Here is a 22,784-nt window from a genome sequence, read left to right on the forward strand (position 1 = left end):
TTTACATATAGTGCACTCAGTTTTGGGCTTCTTTTACATATAGTGCACTCAGTTCTGGGCTTCTATTACATATAGTGCACTCAGTTCTGGGCTTCTTTCACATATAGTGTACTCAGTTCTGGGCTTCTTTTACATATAGTGTACTCAGTTCTGGGCTTCTATTACATATAGTGTACTCAGTTCTGGGCTTCTTTTACATATAGTGCACTCAGTTCTGGGCTTTTTTTACATATAGTGTCCTCAGTTCTGGGCTTCTTTTACTTATAGTGCACTCAGTTCTGGGCTTCTTTCACATATAGTGTACTCAGTTCTGGGCTTCTTTTACATATAGTGCACTCAGTTCTGGGCTTCTTTTACATATAGTGCACTCAGTTCTGGGCTTCTTTTACATATAGTGTACTCAGTTCTGGGCTTCTTTTACATATAGTGTACTCAGTTCTGGGCTTCTTTCACATATAGTGTACTCAGTTCTGGGCTTCTTTTACATATAGTGTACTCAGTTCTGGGCTTCTATTACATATAGTGTACTCAGTTCTGGGCTTCTTTTACATATAGTGCACTCAGTTCTGGGCTTTTTTTTACATATAGTGTCCTCAGTTCTGGGCTTCTTTTACATATAGTGTACTCAGTTCTGGGCTTCTTTTACATATAGTGCACTCAGTTCTGGGCTTCTTTTACATATAGTGTACTCAGTCCTGGGCTTCTATTACATATAGTGCACTCAGTTCTGGGCTTCTTTTACATATAGTGTACTCAGTTCTGGGCTTCTTTTACATATAGTGCACTCAGTTCTGGGCTTCTTTTTACATATAGTGCACTCAGTTCTGGGCTTCTTTTACATATAGTGCACTCAGTTCTGGTCTTCTTTTACATATAGTGCATTCAGTTCTGGGCTTCTATTACATATAGTGCACTCAGTTCTGGGCTTCTTTTACATATAGTGCACTCAGTTCTGGACTTCTTTTACATATAGTGCACTCAGTTCTGGGCTTCTTTTACATATAGTGCACTCAGTTCTGGGCTTCTTTCACATATAGTGTACTCAGTTCTGGGCTTCTTTTACATATAGTGTACTCAGTTCTGGGCTTCTATTACATATAGTGTACTCAGTTCTGGGCTTCTTTTACATATAGTGTAGTCAGTTCTGGACTTCTTTTACATATAGTGCACTCAGTTCTGGGCTTCTTTTACATACAGTGTACTCAGTTCTGGGCTTCTTTCACATATAGTGTACTCAGTTTTGGGCTTCTTTCACATATAGTGCACTCAGTTCTGGGCTTCTTTTACATATAGTGTACTCAGTTCTGGGCTTCTTTTACATATAGTGTACTCAGTTCTGGGCTTCTTTTACATATAGTGCACTCAGTTCTGGGCTTCTTTCACATATAGTGCACTCAGTTCTGGGCTTCTTTCACATATAGTGTACTCAGTTCTGGGCTTCTTTTACATATAGTGCACTCAGTTCTGGGCTTCTTTTACATATAGTGCACTCAGTTCTGGGCTTCTTTTACATATAGTGCACTCAGTTCTGGGCTTCTTTTACATATAGTGCACTCAGTTCTGGGCTTCTTTTACATATAGTGCACTCAGTTCTGGGCTTCTTTTACATATAGTGCACTCAGTTCTGGGCTTCTTTTACATATAGTGCACTCAGTTCTGGGCTTCTTTTACATATAGTGCACTCAGTTCTGGGCTTCTTTTACATATAGTGCACTCAGTTCTGGGCTTTTTTTACATATAGTGCACTCAGTTCTGGGCTTCTTTCACATATAGTGCATTCAGTTCTGGGCTTCTTTCACATATAGTGCATTCAGTTCTGGGCTTCTTTTACATATAGTGCACTCAGTTCTGGGCTTCTTTTACATATAGTGCACTCAGTTCTGGGCTTCTTTTACATATAGTGCATTCAGTTCTGGGCTTCTTTTACATATAGTGCTGTCACGCTCCCCGGGTCCTCTGCTCCGCTTCCCGGCTCACCTGCCACGCTCCCCGCTCTCCAGCCTCCATCGCCCGCGCTTCCCAGGCCTCCTGGTCCCCGCTCCCGGCGCCCGTCGGCTTCCCAGCCCCAGCCCGGCTCTGCTGCGTCCTCCTCTCAGCTTCCTGTTCTGGCTTCTGGCAACCGGGCCGCGCGCATGCGCATTAGGGCGCGCGCGCGGTCACTGACCCTTTCTTAAAGGGCCAGTGATCACTGACAGGAAATGAAGCACACAGGTACGGGGTATAAAGGGGTGCAATGTCCAAGGGGGCGGGGCCTGATCTTCGTGTTTCCCAAGCTAGGAGTCAGGTCTCCTTGTGTTCCTGTGAGATACTTACCTCTCTCTCTTCTAGAGCCGATCCTGCATTGCCATCCGGTCCTGCCGTATCCCGAACCCCGAACGCTGCCTATCTGCCATCCTGACAGTCCGCACCATCTCTGTTCCCTGCGGTGACCCGTCATCTCGCTCCAACGGTTCCGGACCCCGCCTGACATCATCCCGGCTTCCGAACCTGAGCTCCGTCACCCGGACCACCATCAGTGACCCCGTGGTTCCAGGGACTTCTCCATTGTGCTCTTGTGCGCGGACTGTTCTGCTACCTATAGTGCTCCGGCTACCGGACTCCTTTCCCTCATCGGGGAGTTCGGCCCAGTGGATCCGCCTCCCGGGTCTGCCCATCCACCTGGCCCTAACAGTAAGATCAGGCCATGGATCCCGCCGAAGCACTAGCGGCCTTGCATGAGGAACTCCAACGCCAGTGTGAAGTCCAGACCCGCATGCTGAACTTTATGACTTCCGTGGACGCCCGCTTGAACACGCTACAAGCATCGGTCACGTCTTCAGCACCTCCGGCCTCCACCAGTCAATCCACGGCTCCCGCTCCCGTGGCAGCCTCCTCGGATGCTTCCAGACTTCGTTTGGCCTCACCACCCCGGTACGCCGGAGATCCCAAGACCTGCAGGGGGTTTATAAACCAATGCTCCCTCCATTTCACGCAGCTGCCGCATTTGTTTGCCTCCGACCAAGCCAAGGTCGCCTTCATAATGTCTCACCTAGAGGGCGAGGCACTGGCGTGGATGAACCCCTTGTGGGAGAAGGAGGACCCTATGACCAAGAACCTCCAGGAGTTCCTGCAAGCTTTTCGCGGCACCTTTGACGAGCCCGGACGCGCCTCCGCGTCTGCTTCATCTCTTCTCCGGTTACGTCAGGGAACTCTGACGGTGGGTCAATACGCCATCCGTTTCCGCACCTTGGCTTCGGAACTCGGGTGGAATAACGAGGCCCTAACCGCCGCCTTCTGGGAAGGACTCTCGGGTCGAATCAAAGATGAGCTGGCTGGTCGTGACGTACCGTCCACCCTGGACGCCCTGATTACCCTAGCGACTCGGGTGGACATTCGCTTTCAGGAGCGGTCCAAAGAGGTGTCCCGTGAGAGACGCCCGGTACGGCATTCCTCTCCTCCGCAGAAGTCCGGCGTACTCCAGTCAACGGCATCTGGTGTCTCCGTCCATGAGCCCATGCAGGTCGACCGTGTGCGACAGTCTGAACAACGTCGAGCAGAGCGGCTCGCCAAGGGTCTCTGCTTCTACTGCGGGGAGGGCACACACCTGCTACGCTCCTGTCCAGAGAGGCCGGGAAACTTCAAAGCCTAGGGTCGGTAGGAGAGGCCACCCTAGGTGCTGGGACTCTCTCAGACCCGGTTATGTGGACTGTACAAGTGACAACGGGAGAGACGCGGTTCACGGCCTAGGCATACCTCGATTCTGGGGCAGCAGGCAATTTCATCCAGCAGGCCACGGTGGACAAGTACCAGGTGCCTGTTACTCCACTCGACAAACCCCTCGTGATTGCCTCTGTGGATGGGAGACCCCTCTCTGACACCATCTCCTGGATCACCAGGCCGGTTGAATTGCGTATCGGTGCTCTGCACACCGAGAACATCGCTCTCTACGTCCTCCCACACATGTCACATCAAATCCTGCTGGGCCTTCTTTGGTTACGGACACACAAACCTTCAGTCAGCTGGGGCACTGGTGAAATCACTCGATGGGGCTCTTCTTGCCATGAGAACTGTCTGAAGACCATACAACCCATCCGGCGATCTCCGGTTCCAGACTCCCTACCGGGACTACCCTCAGCCTATTGGTCCTTCGCGGACGTCTTTGATAAGAAGGAGTCAGAGGTACTTCCGCCACATCGTCCTTACGATTGTGCCATTGACCTGCTCCCGGGAACTACACCACCTCGAGGACGGATATATCCACTGTCTCCAGCCGAAACAAGGGCCATGTCTTCTTACATCACAGAGAGCCTGGCAAGGGGATTCATTCGGAGATCCTCCTCTCCTGCTGGAGCAGGCTTCTTCTTCGTAAGAAGAAAGAGGGCGACTTACGCCCATGCATAGACTACCGGGGATTGAACCAAATCACCGTAAAAAACAAGTATCCCCTGCCGCTCATCCCCGAATTGTTTGATCGGCTCAGAGGAGCTCGCGTGTTCACCAAGTTGGATCTTCGGGGTGCCTACAACCTGGTCCGTATCCGCTCGGGGGATGAATGGAAGACCGCGTTTAACACTCGCGATGGGCACTATGAATACTGTGTGATGCCCTTCGGCCTGTGTAACGCACCAGCAGTCTTCCAAGAATTAGTGAACGACGTGTTCCGGGACCTTCTCTACGTCTGTGTGGTGGTATATCTGGATGACATCCTTGTCTTCTCTCCGGACCTTCAGACCCACCGAGAGAACGTGCAACTGGTTCTACAAAGACTGAGAGAGAATCGTCTGTACGCCAAGTACGAGAAGTGTGTCTTCGAACAGTCTTCTCTCCCCTTCCTGGGTTACCTCATCACCGATACCGGACTGCAGATGGATCCAAAGAAGGTCTCTTCCATTCTCAACTGGCCTCCTCCTTCTGGACTGAAGGCAATCCAACGCTTTCTGGGATTCGCCAACTATTACCGCCAGTTCATCCCTCATTTCTCTGCTCTGACTGCTCCTCTCTCCGCCTTGACCAAGAAGGGGGCTAATCCAAAGGACTGGTCACCTGCGGCCGACGCCGCGTTTGGCTCCCTGAAGCGGGCCTTTGCCTCCTCTCCTGTACTCCACCGTCCGGAGTTAAACCGCCAGTTCACCTTGGAGGTGGATGCCTCCTCCTCGGGAGCCGGAGCAGTGCTCATGCAGAAGTCCTCCTCCGGGAAGATGGTGACTTGCGGTTTCTTCTCCAAGAGCTTCTCAGCGCCTGAACGCAATTACACCATCGGTGACCGAGAACTATTGGCAGTCAAACTGGCTCTGGAGGAATGGCGTTATCTTCTGGAAGGAGCAGTGTACCCCGTTATAATTTACACGGACCACAAGAACCTGGAATACCTGCGGTCTGCTCAGCGACTGAACCCACGGCAAGCCAGGTGGTCCTTATTCTTTGCCCGGTTCGATTTCCAGCTCCATTTCCGACCCGCGAACAAGAACCTACGCGCTGATGCCTTGTCTAGGTCTTTCATGCCCATGGAGCAGGAATAGGAGACATCCCAACCCATCATCTGTCCAAGTAAGATTATTCCGGTGGCTCCTGTCACCCTGGCCCAGATACCGCCCGGGAAGACCTATGTCTCTGAGACTGACAGGCAAAAAGTGTTACACTGGGGCCATGCCTCGAAAACAGCTGGTCATGCTGGCCAGAAGAGAACTTGGAGTGCGATTGTACGTCATTATTGGTGGCCATCCCTTCGCACGGACTTCGCCTCTTTTGTCTCTGCCTGCTCCTCTTGTGCCAGGAACAAGACGCCCAAACACCTGCCATATGGCCGTCTTCTGCCTCTGCCTATACCCTCAGTTCCCTGGCAACACATTGCGATGGACTTTATTACGGACTTGCCATTGTCCTCCGGACACACAGTCATATGGGTTGTGTTGGATCGGTTCTCTAAAATGGCCCATTTCGTCCCTATGGCTGGACTGCCCTCTGCCCTGGAACTCGCGGACGCCTATATACATCACATCTTCCGCTTGCATGGCTTCCCATCACACATTGTGTCCGACAGAGGAACTCAGTTTACCTCCCGCTTCTGGAGGGCTCTCTGTAAACATCTGGGAGTAACTCTGGACTTTTCTTCAGCCTACCATCCTCAGTCGAACGGCCAAGTGGAACGGGTCAATCAGATTTTGACCTCTTTCTTACGTCACTACGTCAACGCCCATCATGACGATTGGTCCACGCTTCTTCCTTGGGCTGAATTCTCCCATAATCACCACGTCAGTGAGTCCTCCTCCAGTTCTCCCTTCCATGTCGTCTACGGACTTCAGCCTTCGGTCCCATTGCCTGTATCCTCTTCCTCGGATGTCCCTGCTGCTGATGCGGTAGTCCGTGACTTTACAACCATTTGGGACTCAGTTAAGGCGTCCCTTGCACGTGCATCCCTGCGGATGAAGAGACACGCAGACAAGAGACGTCTGGATCCTCCGTGTTTCTCCCCCGGAGATCTCGTCTGGCTTGCTTCCAAGTACGTCCGATTGAAGTTACCATCTTACAAGCTGGGTCCTCGCTACATCGGACCGTTTAAAGTCCTCGGCAAGATCAATGAGGTCTCCTACAAACTGCAGCTCCCGGCCACGATGAGGATACCCAACTCCTTCCACGTCTCTCTGCTCAAGCCGGTTGTCCTTGGTCCCTTCTCCGCTGCTGCCAGTCCGGCTCCTCCTCCTATTGCTGATGACGACATCTATGCGGTAAGGGATATCGTGGCCATGAAGACCGTACGGGGTCGACAGTTCTTTCTGGTGGACTGGGCAGGGTATGGTCCTGAGGGTAGGTCCTGGGAGCCCAGAGAGAATGTGGGTACTCCTCTGATCCGTGCCTTCCTGTCCCGGTTGTGGGGGGGGGTACTGTCACGCTCCCCGGGTCCTCTGCTCCGCTTCCCGGCTCACCTGCCACGCTCCCCGCTCTCCAGCCTCCATCGCCCGCGCTTCCCTGGCCTCCTGGTCCCCGCTCCCGGCGCCCGTCGGCTTCCCAGCCCCAGCCCGGCTCTGCTGCGTCCTCCTCTCAGCTTCCTGCCCTGGCTTCTGGCACCCGGGCCGCGCGCATGCGCATTAGGGCGCGCGCGCGGTCACTGACCCTTTCTTAAAGGGCCAGTGACCACTGACAGGAAATGAAGCACACAGGTACGGGGTATAAAGGGGTGCAATGTCCAAGGGGGCGGGGCCTGATCTTCGTGTTTCCCAAGCTAGGAGTCAGGTCTCCTTGTGTTCCTGTGAGATACTTACCTCTCTCTCTTCTAGAGCCGATCCTGCATTGCCATCCGGTCCTGCCGTATCCCGAACCCCGAACGCTGCCTATCTGCCATCCTGACAGTCCGCACCATCTCTGTTCCCTGCGGTGACCCGTCATCTCGCTCCAACGGTTCCGGACCCCGCCTGACATCATCCCGGCTTCCGAACCTGAGCTCCGTCACCCGGACCACCATCAGTGACCCCGTGGTTCCAGGGACTTCTCCATTGTGCTCTTGTGCGCGGACTGTTCTGCTACCTATAGTGCTCCAGCTACCGGACTCCTTTCCCTCATCGGGGAGTTCGGCCCAGTGGATCCACCTCCCGGGTCTGCCCATCCACCTGGCCCTAACAAGTGCACTCAGTTCTGGGCTTCTTTTACATATAGTGTACTCAGTTCTGGACTTCTTTTACATATAGTGTACTCAGTTCTGGGCTTCTTTTACATATAGTGCACTCAGTTCTGGGCTTCTTTTACATATAGTGCACTCAGTTCTGGGCTTCTTTTACATATAGTGCACTCAGTTCTGGGCTTCTTTCACATATAGTGTACTCAGTTCTGGGCTTCTTTTACATATAGTGTACTCAGTTCTGGGCTTCTATTACATATAGTGCACTCAGTTCTGGGCTTCTTTTACATATAGTGCACTCAGTTCTGGGCTTTTTTTACATATAGTGTCCTCAGTTCTGGGCTTCTTTTACATATAGTGCACTCAGTTCTGGGCTTCTTTCACATATAGTGTACTCAGTTCTGGGCTTCTTTTACATATAGTGCACTCAGTTCTGGGCTTCTTTTACATATAGTGTACTCAGTTCTGGGCTTCTTTTACATATAGTGCACTCAGTTCTGGGCTTCTTTTACATATAGTGTACTCAGTTCTGGGCTTCTTTCACATATAGTGTACTCAGTTCTGGGCTTCTTTTACATATAGTGTACTCAGTTCTGGGCTTCTATTACATATAGTGCACTCAGTTCTGGGCTTCTTTTACATATAGTGTACTCAGTTCTGGGCTTCTATTACATATAGTGCACTCAGTTCTGGGCTTCTTTTACATATAGTGTACTCAGTTCTGGGCTTCTTTCACATATAGTGTACTCAGTTCTGGGCTTCTTTTACATATAGTGTACTCAGTTCTGGGCTTCTATTACATATAGTGCACTCAGTTCTGGGCTTCTTTTACATATAGTGCACTCAGTTCTGGGCTTTTTTTACATATAGTGTCCTCAGTTCTGGGCTTCTTTTACATATAGTGCACTCAGTTCTGGGCTTCTTTCACATATAGTGTACTCAGTTCTGGGCTTCTTTTACATATAGTGCACTCAGTTCTGGGCTTCTTTTACATATAGTGTACTCAGTTCTGGGCTTCTTTTACATATAGTGTACTCAGTTCTGGGCTTCTTTTACATATAGTGTACTCAGTTCTGGGCTTCTTTTACATATAGTGTACTCAGTTCTGGGCTTCTTTCACATATAGTGTACTCAGTTCTGGGCTTCTATTACATATAGTGCACTCAGTTCTGGGCTTCTTTTACATATAGTGTACTCAGTTCTGGGCTTCTATTACATATAGTGCACTCAGTTCTGGGCTTCTATTACATATAGTGCACTCAGTTCTGGGCTTCTTTTACATATAGTGTACTCAGTTCTAAGCAAATCAGTCTCCAGTTTTCTTCTCTTCAAAATCTATCGTGTGCCTTATATTTGACTTTTGTTTTTTTTCCTTTATATTCTACTATCAATGCCATGAGGGACACATGAAGAATTTCTAGATGCTGCTAAAAAAAGCTAATAGATTCTAAGTATTTATAAGTATACTGGCATGAAAGCTAAACTGTGATCTCTTTTACTACATTACTCATTTATAGCAGGTGAAATAAGTATTAAACACATCACCAATTTTCTAAATAAATAAATTTCAAATGGTGCTATTGACATGAATTTCTCATCAGATGTCGGAACAACCAATCCAATCCACACAGACAAAGAAATCAAACCATAGATGTCCATAAATTTAGTGATGTGTAATAACAAAGGTATGAAAAATTTGAGTTTATGAAATTTGTTTCAAATTTTATGACTGATCCTTATGTTTTTTATGCCCTGGTTTAGAAAAAAAGCACTTCTATTTTTAACCATTATGTATAGAATTTGCACAGAACGAGAGTTAAATTATGTGCAAGTGAGATGATCAAGAAAAATTGTAGCCAAAAATGTGCACAAAACATTTATTCTGCAACTTTATTAGAAATTAATTCTTTCCTTTTGTCTTCAAACCTTCTCTTGATACCTTTACTCTTAAGGGTGCTTTACACGCTGCGACATCGCTAACGATATATCGTCGGGGTCACGTCGTTAGTGACACATATTCAGCGCCGTTAGCGACATCGCAGCATGTGACACCAAGGAGCGACGATCAACGAACGCAAAAACATGAAAAATCTTTGCTCGTTGACATGTTGTTCATTTCCTTAATATCGTTGCTGCTGCAGGTACAATGTTGTTCGTCGTTCCTGCGGCACCACACATCACTGTGTGTGACGCCGCAGGAACGACGAACATCTCCTTACCTGCGTCTACCGGCAATAAGGAAGGAAGGAGGTGGGCGGCATGTTCTGCCCCATCTCTGCTATTGGACGGCTGCCGTGTGAAAGATGTTCTCTTTGGCTTGGCCAAATTTCTTGGCTCCAGTGATGAGTCTTATCCTGGTTGTTTCATTCACACAAAAAGCATGGGTACTTTGTGTATCCTCCTTGATGCCCAAGGAGCAAAGAGAGAACTTTCTGATCACCACATATTGACCATCTAGGATACTCATACTGTAGTTAAATTTCTTGAGAATAAAGTCTAAATTCTCATAGCTTTCCTTAAAGTGCACAGAATGTCCTACAGGCATTGATGCACACTTGCAGCCCTTGTGCATTAGCACAGCTACTATTGTGAAAATCTAAACGTTATGGAATTTTTTTTTATATTTTTACTGAGTTCAGCAATCAAAACTATAGAAAAATCACCTTTTACTAAAAGTATTAACCCCTTCATGACTGAGGACGTAACATTAAGTCCTAAATCATGAAGGGGTGATCACCACCAGCTGCTGCAGTGAGCCAGTGGTGATCCCCACATATACCTGCTGATTTGTATAGCAGATATGAGTGCCTCACAGGCACAGGTGGATCTGTGATCCACCCGCGCCTGTTAATCCTTTAAATCGCATTGGCAAAATGTGACAGTGTGATTTAAAGCGCTGCAGTGGGGAACGTGCTTTTCCCTGCCACCATCGGAGACCCCGTGACAAGATCACGCGGAGCGAATAATTGCCATTATAGCACAGGGTCATGTGATGACTCCTGTCGCTATCATGATGTAGGTCCTGTTACAGCCCACACAGCGCTGGCTGAAAAAAAAGTGAAAAAAAAGTTTTAAAAAATATTCAAATCACCCCCCCATTAGCCCAGTTGAAAATTAAATGGTTAAAAAAATAAAAATTTGGTATCAGCACATTCACAAACACCCGATCTATCAAAATATAAAATCAATTAATCTGATCGGTAAACGGCGTAGTGGCAAAAAAATTACAAATGCCAAAATTGCGTTTTTGGTAATCGCAAATTTTGTGCAAAATGCAATAACAGGCGATAAAAACGTAGCATCTGTGTAAAAATAGTATCATTAAAAACATAAGATGCAAAAAATATGCCATCACTGAGCCCCATATCCCAAAAACTGAGAATGCTACGGGTTGCAGGAAATAGTGCACAAAGTGGACAACTTTTTTTGGACAAACTTCTGAATTTTTTAACCCCTTATATAAAAGTATACCTATACATGTTTGGTGTCTACAAACCTGTACCGACCTGAGGTATCACAACGACACATTAGTTTTACTATATAGTGAACACAGTGCAATCGCAATTTTTTTGCAATTTTTCCTGCACTTGGATTTGTTTTCCCTTTTTGCAGTACACTATATGGTACAACTTATGACTTAATTTAAAAGTACAACTCGTCCTGTAAAAAACAAGCCCTCATATGGCAAGATTGACGGAAAAATAAACAAGTTACGGAAGAAGGGGAGCAAAGAAAAACGGAAAATCGCCTGGTCATGACGGGGTTAACACTTACTGAAATGTATTTAATATTTCGTACAATAGCCTTTGTTTATGATGACAGCTTTAAGACGCCTTATGTGTGGACATATTAGTCATATGCATTGCTAAGGTGGGATTTTGGCCCTTTCTTCGACACAAACACTGTTCAAATCCTAAAGTTTCCATGAGCTCCATCTATGAATTCTGAACTTTAGTTCCCTTCATAAATTTTCTATTAGTTTCAGGTCAGGTGATTGGCTGGGCTATTCAAGCAGCTTTATTTTCTTTCTCTGAAATCAGTTTAGAGTTTTGTTGCCTGAGTGTTTGGGATCATTGTCTTGCTAAAATATCCACCCTCATTACATCTTCATCATCGTGGTAGATGGCAGCAGATTATTATCAAGAATGTCTCGGTACATTTGTCCAATTATCCTTTCTTTAATCATATGACGTTTTCCATTGCTGTATTCTGAAAAACAGCCCCGCACCATGATGTTCCCACCTCCAAACTTCACTGTTGGTACGGTATTTTCGGGGCGATTTGACTTTTGGCCTTTAAACATGGTGTACATTTTGGTACTCAAAGAGTTCAATTTTGTTCTCATCTTACCAGACTATATTCCCAGTATTTCACAGGCTTGCCTACATGTTGTTGAGCAAACTTTAGGCTATGTGCGCACGTAGCATATTTTTTTCTGCACATAAAACTGCATCTCTTCGCAGGAAAAATCTACTGAAAAAGGTGCCTTTTTTCCACGTTTATGCTTTTTTTCATGCCCTTTTCATGCTTTTTTCATGCTCTTTTTATTTATTGAGATAGGGAAACACAGGGGAAAAAAAGCAGAAAGAATTGACATGCTGGTTCTTTTTTGTGCAACAAAAGGAAGCAATGTGCGCACAGCACTTCAGGATTTTCATAGCCTTTCTGGGATGCATTTTTCCTTGCAGTATTGATTAAAATCTGCAAATAAAAAAAGCATGAAAAAGCAATGTGCGCAGAGAGCCTTAAACACGCTTTAAGCATGTTTTTGTGCAGCAATGGAGTCTTGTGTGATGAAGGTGGATACAGGCCATGGAAGTCGAGTGCATTACTTATTGTTTTCTTTGAAACAATTGTGCATGTTTATTCCAGGTATTTTGGTAGCTCTCCACAGGTGGTCCTTGGACAACGCTTCTTATAATTATTCACTCCCTTGCCTGAACTCTTGCAATGAACAACTGGTCATGGATGGTTTATGGTGAAATGCTGTTTGTTCCACTTCCACATTATGACCCTAAGGGCTCATCCACATGACCATTCCATCTGTCTCGGTCAGTTCCTGTTTTTTTGCAAACCCACGGACAGGATCATCTTGTCAATGTGTTCTGTACTATACCAAAAAAGAAAAAACCCGAACAAAGTAGTCACTGAATATTAAATCTTTATTAATACATGATTAAAATGCACACATAATAAAACACAGCTATTGACTGGAAAAAGGAGCGTCAAAAAACCTGCATAGTATGTATAAATATGGTACAAAAAATATGAGGCAAAGGGGTTAGTGTAGAAGGATTCAAGCAGGATGAATAAATAAGTAAACACAATACACAACTAAAGTGTCAAGTGCTAAGAAGTTGTGGCCAGAGGTCATGCCACTAGAATTAGGGTAAGATCAGCTGATGATTATTCAGCTGATAGTAACCAGCAGGGTAACCATCACATTAAAAAATCCACAGGACACTAAATCTGAAGCCTCAAATGCAGGTAGAATTCAGAGGAGACGAAGCTTCAGTAATTTAGAAATTCTTCTGTAATCAATGCTATCAATATGTTTTGCAACAATACGAGTGCAAACGTCATGAGACAGCTCACTGGTTTTACCCATAATGAGATGTTTCTTGTGTGCTACCTTGCTAATAAGACACCTTTTTATGGCCATAAGTTGAACCAGCTGATCTTATTTTTTTCACTAAGTGGCAGGATTGCTTTCTAATTACTGATAGATTTCAGCAGGTGACATGATTTTCTATGGCTTTGTGCACCTCTCTTTCTTCATGTGTTCAATTATTTTCCCTGTGTAATTTCTCATAATTACAGATAACTAAATTTATGGACATCTATGGTTTAATTTCTTTGCCTGTGTGGATTGGATGGGTTGTTACCAAAATTTGGTGAGAAATTCATGTATATTTACTTAGAAAATTGGTGACATGTTCAATTCTTATTTCACTTGCTCTATGTAAATCAATCTTTTCTAACAACCTTTCATTGACAAGTTTAATTTACATTCACATGGCTCCATTCTGTTTCAGCTCTGCAAGGTGATATTCCTGGTTTATATAATCAGTATACATCTTCAGGGATTGGTCCTCCTGATCCCTCTGTTGTCTTGGGTCGGGCTTCTGGGACATCATCAATATACACAGACAGTTCTCAGAAGAAACGACGAGTGGAAAGTCGGTCCAGTGCAGCACTGAAGACAGAACTGGATAAGGAAAGGTGAAAAACTTTACAAAGGCAAACAATTAATGAGGAGTTTTAGACAGTAAAATTCATGATGGGGAAAAAAGACCATCTATTCAATTATTGAATGTACTTTCAAATGACGGCTGGTTTACGCTTAGAATTGTTATGTTTGGATGTTTTACATGTAAAAAAAATATCTAAATGTCTGTATGACTTATAGCATACATAATGTGCATACAATAAACTTGTAAGTTTTGCTAACCATAAGGTTGGTCTTCAAAGTGAATGTCTACTTTTATGTATACATAGGTTTTGAGTACTGTCAACTATTATATTTTACACATATTTTGATAAATGAGCAGCAGATTTATTAGGACAATCTGTTTTAAGATACATTATTTTCTCGGCTTACTGGTTAGCTTTGATTGATTCTAGCAGTCAACAATCTTTACACAACCAGGTGTTATATTGAGTTTGATATACAATATTTCTTTTGTTAGAGCTCTGCTGCTGGCAGAGATTGACAAGGAGGAAAAAGAGAAATTATGGTATTACTCCCAGCTTCAAAGTCTGTCCAAGCGATTGGAGGAGCTGCCCCAGGTTGAGACGGTGAGATGCTCTGAGACTTAGGGGACCTTGATCCAGATGCACAAATTATGTCTTTATTCTGTGCCACGTATCTCTTCTCTACACTCTACTGCTGGTTTCTAATATCATACTTATTTATCCTGAGCACTAAATGTTCTCTTTCAGTTCTCCCTACAGATCGATCTTATCCGACAACAGTTGGAGTTTGAGTCAGAGCATTTGCGTTGTGTTTTGGAAGAAAGATTTGGTACGGCGGATGAAATGATGCAAAGAGCTCAGGTAGGAGTTAATCGTAAAAGAAAAGTCTAATTAATGAAAGATATGAGGTCCCAGCTAGTAACATAGACAAGAAGAATTATATGAAAAATGCTGACCACCAGTGGCTTAACTGGAGGCTCCTGAGAGCCTATGCTAGGCTGTACCACATTCCATGGTATATCTATATATATAATTGCCTTATTCTGTCTGTCTGTCTGTCTGTCTGTCTATCTGTCTGTCTGTCTGTCTGTCTGTCTGTCATGCTCCGAAATTGTGTCCTTACGGTGACACAAAGCTGATTGGCCGCTGGGCTCGCCATGGCCCCGCCCCCCCACACGGATTGGCCTCTCGCCCCGGCTCTCTGCAGGCCCCGCCCCCCTCACGCAATGCACGCTCGCTCTGGCCCAACTGACAGGGAGCTCCGATTCCCAGGTGAGTACACACACACATCAGATCACACTCACTCTCACACTCACTCTCACACACACCTCACACATCACAACATGCTGGGATATCGCTTGCTTCTACACCGGCTCCGTCAGGATCCCGGCAGCGCCAGACATAACCTTGCGATGCTGGGATCTTGACGGAGGCCGTGAAAGCTGGTAACCATTATACACATCGGGTAACTAAGGTCCCTTAGTTACCCGATGTGTATCATAGTTACCAGTGTACACCGGCTCACACTCACTCTCACACACACCTCACACACACATCACATCGCATCCACACATCAAGGTCCTGCAGCTGCAGAACATACACACACATAACAGCACACACACACACATACACACATCAGATCACACTCACCCTCACACACACCTCACACACACCTCACACACACCTCACACACACATCACATCGCATCCACACATCAAGGTCCTGCAGCTGCGGAACATACACACACATAACAGCACACACACACACATACACACATCAGATCACACTCACCCTCACACACACCTCACACACACCTCACACACACCTCACACACACATCACATCGCATCCACACATCAAGGTCCTGCAGCTGCGGAACATACACACACATAACAGCACACACACACACACACACACAAATCAGATCACACTCACACACACCTCACACATCACATCGCATCCACATACTCACAACATCCTGGGATATCGCTTGCTTCTCGGCGGCGATACTGTGCTGTTGTGAGCTTCCAGGACCTGCCGGGGGATCACATGGCCAGAAGCATGTGATATCCCCGGATGTTGTGAGTATCAGCGCGTATGTGCAATATCGTCAGTGTGTGTGTCTTTGTGTGTGAGTGTATGCGATCGGGTGTGTGTGAGTGTATGCGATCGGGTGTGTGTGAGTGTATGCGATCGGGTGGGTGTGTGTGGGTGTGTGTGAGTGTATGCGATCGGATCTGTGAGTGTCGGCAGAGGAGCACGGCGTGCTGGAGGAGGCTGAGAGGACAGAGGCTGATCCTGGGGAAGGCTGGGATGGGGAGGCTGATGCTGGAGACGGAGAGGCTGATGCTGGGGACAGAGAAGCTGATGCTGAGGACAGAGAGGCTGATGCTGGGGACAGAGAAGCTGATGCTGGGGACAGAGAGGCTGATGCTGCGGGAGGCTGATGCTGGGGACAGAGAGGCTGATGCTGGAGACAGAGAGGCTGATGCTGGGGACAGAGAAGCTGATGCTGGGGACAGAGAGGCTGATGCTGGGGACAGAGAGGCTGATGCTGGGGACAGAGAGGCTGATGCTGGAGACAGAGAGGCTGATGCTGGGGACAGAGAGGCTGATGCTGGGGACATAGAGGCTGATGCTGGGGACAGAGGCTGATGCTGGGGACAGAGAGGCTGATGCTGGGGACAGAGAGGCTGATGCTGGGGACAGAGAGGCTGATGCTGGGGACAGAGAGGCTGATGCTGGGGACAGAGAGGCTGATGCTGGGGACAGAGCCTGATGCTAGGGACAGAGAAGCTGATGCTGGGGACAGAGAGGCTGATGCTGGGGACAGAGAGGCTGATGCTGGGGACAGAGAGGCTGATGCTGGCGACAGAGAGGCTGATGCTGGGGACAGAGAGGCTGATGCTGGGGACAGAGAGGCTGATGCTGGAGACAGAGAGGCTGATGCTGGAGACAGAGAGGCTGATGCTGGAGACAGAGAGGCTGATGCTGGAGACAGAGAGGCTGATGCTGGAGACAGAGAGGCTGATGCTGGGGACAGAGAGGCTGATGCTGGGAGGAGAGAGGCTGATGCTGCAGGTAGAGAGGCTGATGCTGGCGCAGCATGGCGGATGGAGCACGTTTGGGAGTGCGCAGCATGGCGGATGGAGCACGTTTGGGAGTGCGCAGCATGGCGGATGGAGCACGTTTGGGAGTGCGCAGCATGGCGGATGGAGCACGTTTGGGAGTGCGCAGCATGGCGAATGGAGCACGTTTGGGAGTGCGCAGCATGGCGGATGGAGCACGTTTGGAAATGCGCAGCATGGCGGATGGAGCACGTTTGGGAGTGCGCAGCATGGGGGATGCAGCACGATGGGGAGTGCGGAGTATGGCGGATGGAGCACGTTTGGGAGTGCGCAGCATGGAGGATGCAGCACGATGGGGAGTGCGGAGTATGGCGGATGGAGCACGTTTGGGAGTGCGCAGCATGGCGGATGGACCACGTTTGGGAGTGCGCAGCATGGCGGATGGAGCACGTTTGGGAGTGCGCAGCATGGGAGATGGAGCACGATGGGGAGTGCGCAGCATGGCGGATGGAGCACGTTTGGGAGTGCGCAGCATGGGGGATGGAGCACGATGGGGAGTGCGCAGCATGGCGGATGGAGCACGTTTGGGAGTGCGCAGCATGGCGAATGGAGCACGTTTGGGAGTGCGCAGGATGGGAGATGGAGCAAGATGGGGGGTGCGCAGCATAGGGGATGGAGCACGTTTGGGAGTGCGCAGCATGGCGGATGGAGCACGTTTGGGAGTGCGCAGCATGGGGGATAGAGCACGTTTGGGAGTGCGCAGCATGGCGGATGGAGCACGTTTGGGAGTGCGCAGCATGGGAGATGGAGCACGATGGGGAGTGCGCAGCATGGCGGATGGAGCACGTTTGGGAGTGCGCAGCATGGGGGATGGAGCACTATGGGGAGTGCGCTGCATGGCGGATGGAGCACGTTTGGGAGTGCGCAGCATGGCGGATGGAGCACGTTTGGGAGTGCGCAGGATGGGAGATGGAGCACGATGGGGGGTGCGCAGCATACGGGATGGAGCACGATGGGGAGTGCGCTGCATGGGGGATGGAGCACGATGGGAAGTGCACACCTCCCCCCAACACACACACGTACGCGCGCGCGCGCACTGCACAACACACCACACCACACACACACACTGGGAACCACAAACAACTGCCCTACACAGACACCCACACACACAGACAACGCTGCACACACAAATATACGCACATACCGCACAACACGCACATTGCACAAAACATACCTCCCCCCAAAACACACCACACACACACAAACTGCGCAACACACACACAACGCTACAGACACACAGCGCTCCACAAACAACGCAACACACAAACAACACCGCTCTCACCCCCCATCACACCCAGACAACATCCAGAACATGTACAGCGCCTACACAAACACTTGGTAACTACACACAACAACATCTATATATATATATATATATATATATATATATATATAACAAAAATCATACATGAACTACACAATACGTAAATTCTAGAATACCCGATGCGTAGAATCGGGCCACCTTCTAGTTTATAATAATGGTCTTGTCTGATGAGGCAGAGATGGCTTTGACACCTAGCTCTAACTGCTATTTCTGCCCACCTTCCCCCTCCCACATGAAATATGCCCCTAAGGATTAAATCAATCACTTCTGAATTCTCTACATAGCAATGAGAGTGATATAGTTTAGCTAGCATATGAACAGAAGATCTGATCATTTTAGAAAAAGTAATTGTCTCAAAATTGACAAAACCAGCAAAAATGTATTTGTAATCTTTTCTTAAAAAACAACAACCGTAGCAAGGTTTTACAATCACAGACACAAATAAACCTTAAATATAAATTGTTGGGGAAAAAAAGTTCAACCAACTCCTTATTTACATGTATAAATTCCTATATGTAATGCATGATATTTACACATGCCCTGAAAGGGTTAATTTGATCAATCCTGTGCTTGAGTCCTTGTGTGACTAGGTGTCCAGGTGAATAGGTGTCCAGTAAAGAATGGTATTTTTACATTACATTGTGTGCTTTAAATTGAATGTTGTTCCTGCTGAATTATGCCTGACGAAGAGAACGGATCATCTCAGGAACGCGTTGCATTTGTTTTATTTTAGTTATTAAAATTTTAAATCCAAATCATCCCCATCGTTCCTGTTCCTGTGACAGCGTCCGACAAATCGTCTCACTGAGCCATTCTATGAACACTTTACTTGTTGACCGTGTAACAGTACGGGAAAAACAAGTGTGTTTCAGCTCGATCCAGTGGAACAAATAAAGAACTGGAAGCCATTTTTCTAAAGTCCAGCATTTGCTGTAGACAAGATGGGATATCTGATGTGCTTCAGTGTGAAGTTCACATTAGGATCCATAGATTTGTTTTCCACTAGCATCATTGCAAGGGCACATGCAGAAGATCATATTGTCTCATCCGAGAGAATCAGCATGATTATGTGAATGAAACTATGATGAAACACTGATCAGATTTTGATCCAAGTGTCAGCATAGTGTGCTCCAATTCTCTCGGATGAGCAGAAGATGGAGAACAAAATGTCTCCTTCTTCTCAATTGTGTCAGTCAGCGGACATCAGACTGCCCTTAGTTGTCATCTGAGTGCTGTGTGATGTTTTTCATGCACTCGTTGACTTGCATGGCCGTGTATGATCTGACTATGGGATCAAACTTTGGTGTGCAGTGATTCCTTCATCGGACAGACTCTGTACGCAGAAAAAAAATTAGACATGTCAACGGTTATAGACTACCATTGGTCCCAGTGTGATCCGATGTTTAGCTGGATTACAGTCAGAATGAAAATACACTAGTCTGCACCTGCCTTAACACTAGAAGTCCCAGAGAGGGGTCATTTAACATTTCTACCATTGGAACCCCATGGAGCTCGAAATTTCTGGGACTTCTAGTGTTAAAAGTGAAGCTTGCTAACTGGCATATAATGGATGTGTTGAGCCTTCACAATGAACATCTGCATAAAGTTACCTGCCGTCTTTCAGGTGATCTCGTCTGAACTGCGTAGAAACATGGCCAGCAGGCTCATCATTTGCAATGATGTTAGAGGGTTGTGACTGCTTCCAGTTTTCTTATCCTTTAAGTGTGAGAGAGCAACAAAAAAGCACAAGATTGGATCTTAATATCTGGATTGATACGGACCGTATTACCTTCCTTCATAAACTATAAATATCTAATTAGTGGGTGCAGTATGGTTGAACTCCTAACAAACTGAAATTAATGGGAAATGATGGAACAACATCAATGAATAAATATGAATTCTGTTTAAAAATTACACTTCTACCCATTTTTGACTAAAGGGACTTATGTAAATTTACCAAAATATATCAGATTTCATAAAGTCTGGTAATCTTCATGCCGGTCTTGATGAGTGGACAGGATGGAGTGTGAGGCTCCAGATTCATTATGAGATGTACGCCTCGTGCCGACGATTTATGACTTTTCAAAGCTTTTTACACTGGAATCAGACTCGTTATGTTTAGCAGGGTTGTGCAGCTTGGCTCACAGTGGTAAGATATTCGAAACATTCTCTTAGGGTATCCCAAACAGTGTATTCCCCTAAGCAGAAAAATGCCCCAATGGTTTCCTTTATAAAAGTAGTCAAGATAAATCTTTTCCGGGTTCCAAATACGTATTACCGAAGGAAAAACAATTACAAATTGGTATCAGATAGGTGATTAATAATGGTATAGGTTATATTATTCATCTCTAACCTGACACCTCACAATTTAATTCCAGTCTTGTCCCTACAAAGGGTGAATCTTGTAGTCGCACACTAAACAGAATGACATGCATCGAATACTGGATAAGTATTGTATTACATCCAAGTCACAGCTGTGAAAGAAGATAATGTGATCTGCTCATTCCTGCACACAAATGATAGATCAGGCGTCTCTGCCTAATGGTGTTCTGTAACTGGTGGTGACTAAAAAGGCTGACCAACTGACCGGATTCTCCTACTCCTGACTACAAGAATATTCATGTCACAGTACAGTGTTGGAGAGAGGAAAGTAGTCCCACTGTTCCCAAAATATGGCTTTCCCTGAAAGGGGCATGACTACCCAGCCTTCACCAGAGCCTCTGATAGTGAGGGTAGATTTGTCTGATGATAAGCACCAGGTGCCATTACAGGGCGGCTTAAGGTTGTCACGCTCCACCAAAGTCGGCGTAAGGCGGGATGGGAGAAGGTATACACTGTTTCTAGGGAGAATAGGAAAGGGGCAACCACTGACACTTACTTTAAGCACCCCTAAATTCCCTGACATCCCTACACAGGTTATTTCACCCCATGTGGCAATCACGTACCTATCCCTGGACACAGCCCTGTCTAGAGAGCAGGTTAGTGGGAGCGCTAGTCCCATTCTAGGTTAAAGACACAGGATGGATGAGAGGGGTAAAATCAACAGCAATCGTATAAGGCACTCCAAACAATAGGAGGGAGTAATGTATAACAGACCAGTGAGGCAAATCAAAAAGGGTTAAGGAAGTGAACAATACAACACAACTTTCAAACAAAAAACTCCAGCAACGGATCTCATAGTGACTTCCTGGAAACATCATTGTTTTTAAAATAAAAATGTTGCAAAACAGCTTGCCAAGCTAGCTATCACTCTATCTAGTGAGCTATTCTATCTGTTCTTTCTGTCCATTTTATATGTTCTTTCTTATTTTCTTTCTTTATATCTGTCTATCTAATTCATCTGTTCTACCTGGAATTTTTCCAGCTTTGCACATCTTTTACACATTAAAAAATCATTCATTTCAGTATCATGCATTTTTTACCAGTACCAGTCAAACGGATGTCACATGTAGGCAAACATAGATGTCACACGAATGACCATACTGGTACGTGTGGCTTGCACATGTTTAAATACAGACGTGTGAAAGAGGCCTAACAATGCAGTGAAATGACAAGAATCTGCATAACTAATCATATGTTAAATTGTTGCAAGTCAAATTTAGTAGTCTCATGCTCATAGCTGTAGTAGATGGTGAGATAGAGCCTCAAAATCAAAACTTCAAAACATTGTTACTCTAACACTACACAGCAGGCATCAACTCCATAAACTATTTCCCCAATTGCCACCACACCAGGGCAATCAGGAAGAGCCAAGGGGCACATGTAATGTGATGTGCCACTTCTGGACCAGTTGTGGACTGATATTTTAGGTCTCGGAAAGGCCAAATAACAATGTAAATTCCACACAGTGTGTCCACCCATATCCTGTCCACCGCCACTAACTTGAGAACGGCGGCAGCTATAGGCATAGAAGTGGTGTCTAGGTATAGTAAAGTAGCCATGCGCTACACAATGAAACCAACTATAGTGCCACCTGGTGGAAAACAATGGAGTTAGCATTTTTATCTCGAAAGCGGAACGAAATAGAGAAAAAAAGTGAATTACAAAGTTGTAGAGCATCATCAAATCAATATGAATTGACACCTTGCATACAGAAATGCTATGATTAGAACGTATAAAACTCACAAGGCTGCGGACGTGAAGCAATACCTCATGTAGACCTTCCTACAAGTCATTGGGTATGGTGGCTGCGTGGAGTGGCCTCCATGCTCACCTGACCTGACCCCATTGGACATCTTTCTGTGAGGTCATATCAAACAGCAGGTGTATGCGACCCCTCCACCAACATAGTAGGACCTATGACAACATATTACAGATACTTGTGCAAACGTGTCACCTACCATATTGCACAACGTGCAGCAAGGTACAGTATGCTGTCCAGAGTCCAGATGTGCATTGCAGCTGACGGTGGCCACTTTGATCATCAAAGTTAAATGAGTGCCATATGCGTGACCAGCATTCAATGTTTTGGGGGGGTCATGGGTTTCATATCATAGCATTTCTGTATGCAAAGTGTCGATTCGTATTGAATTGATGATGCCCTACAA

General features: G+C 46.4%; 1 protein-coding gene across 1 annotated transcript in view; it reads left to right on the forward strand.

Moving 5' to 3' along the window:
• Window positions 1-22,784, forward strand: part of APC2 (APC regulator of Wnt signaling pathway 2) — a 135,241-nt gene that overhangs the window by 59,748 nt on the left and 52,709 nt on the right. Inside the window, exons 5-7 of the mRNA XM_075353140.1 lie at window positions 13,627-13,813; window positions 14,281-14,389; window positions 14,534-14,647. Of these exons, the coding sequence (XP_075209255.1) occupies window positions 13,627-13,813; window positions 14,281-14,389; window positions 14,534-14,647 (410 nt within the window). The remainder of the gene's footprint in view (window positions 1-13,626; window positions 13,814-14,280; window positions 14,390-14,533; window positions 14,648-22,784) is intronic.

This window comes from Anomaloglossus baeobatrachus, chromosome 1 (genome assembly GCF_048569485.1).
Source record: "Anomaloglossus baeobatrachus isolate aAnoBae1 chromosome 1, aAnoBae1.hap1, whole genome shotgun sequence".
Classification (NCBI taxonomy): domain Eukaryota; kingdom Metazoa; phylum Chordata; class Amphibia; order Anura; family Aromobatidae; genus Anomaloglossus; species Anomaloglossus baeobatrachus.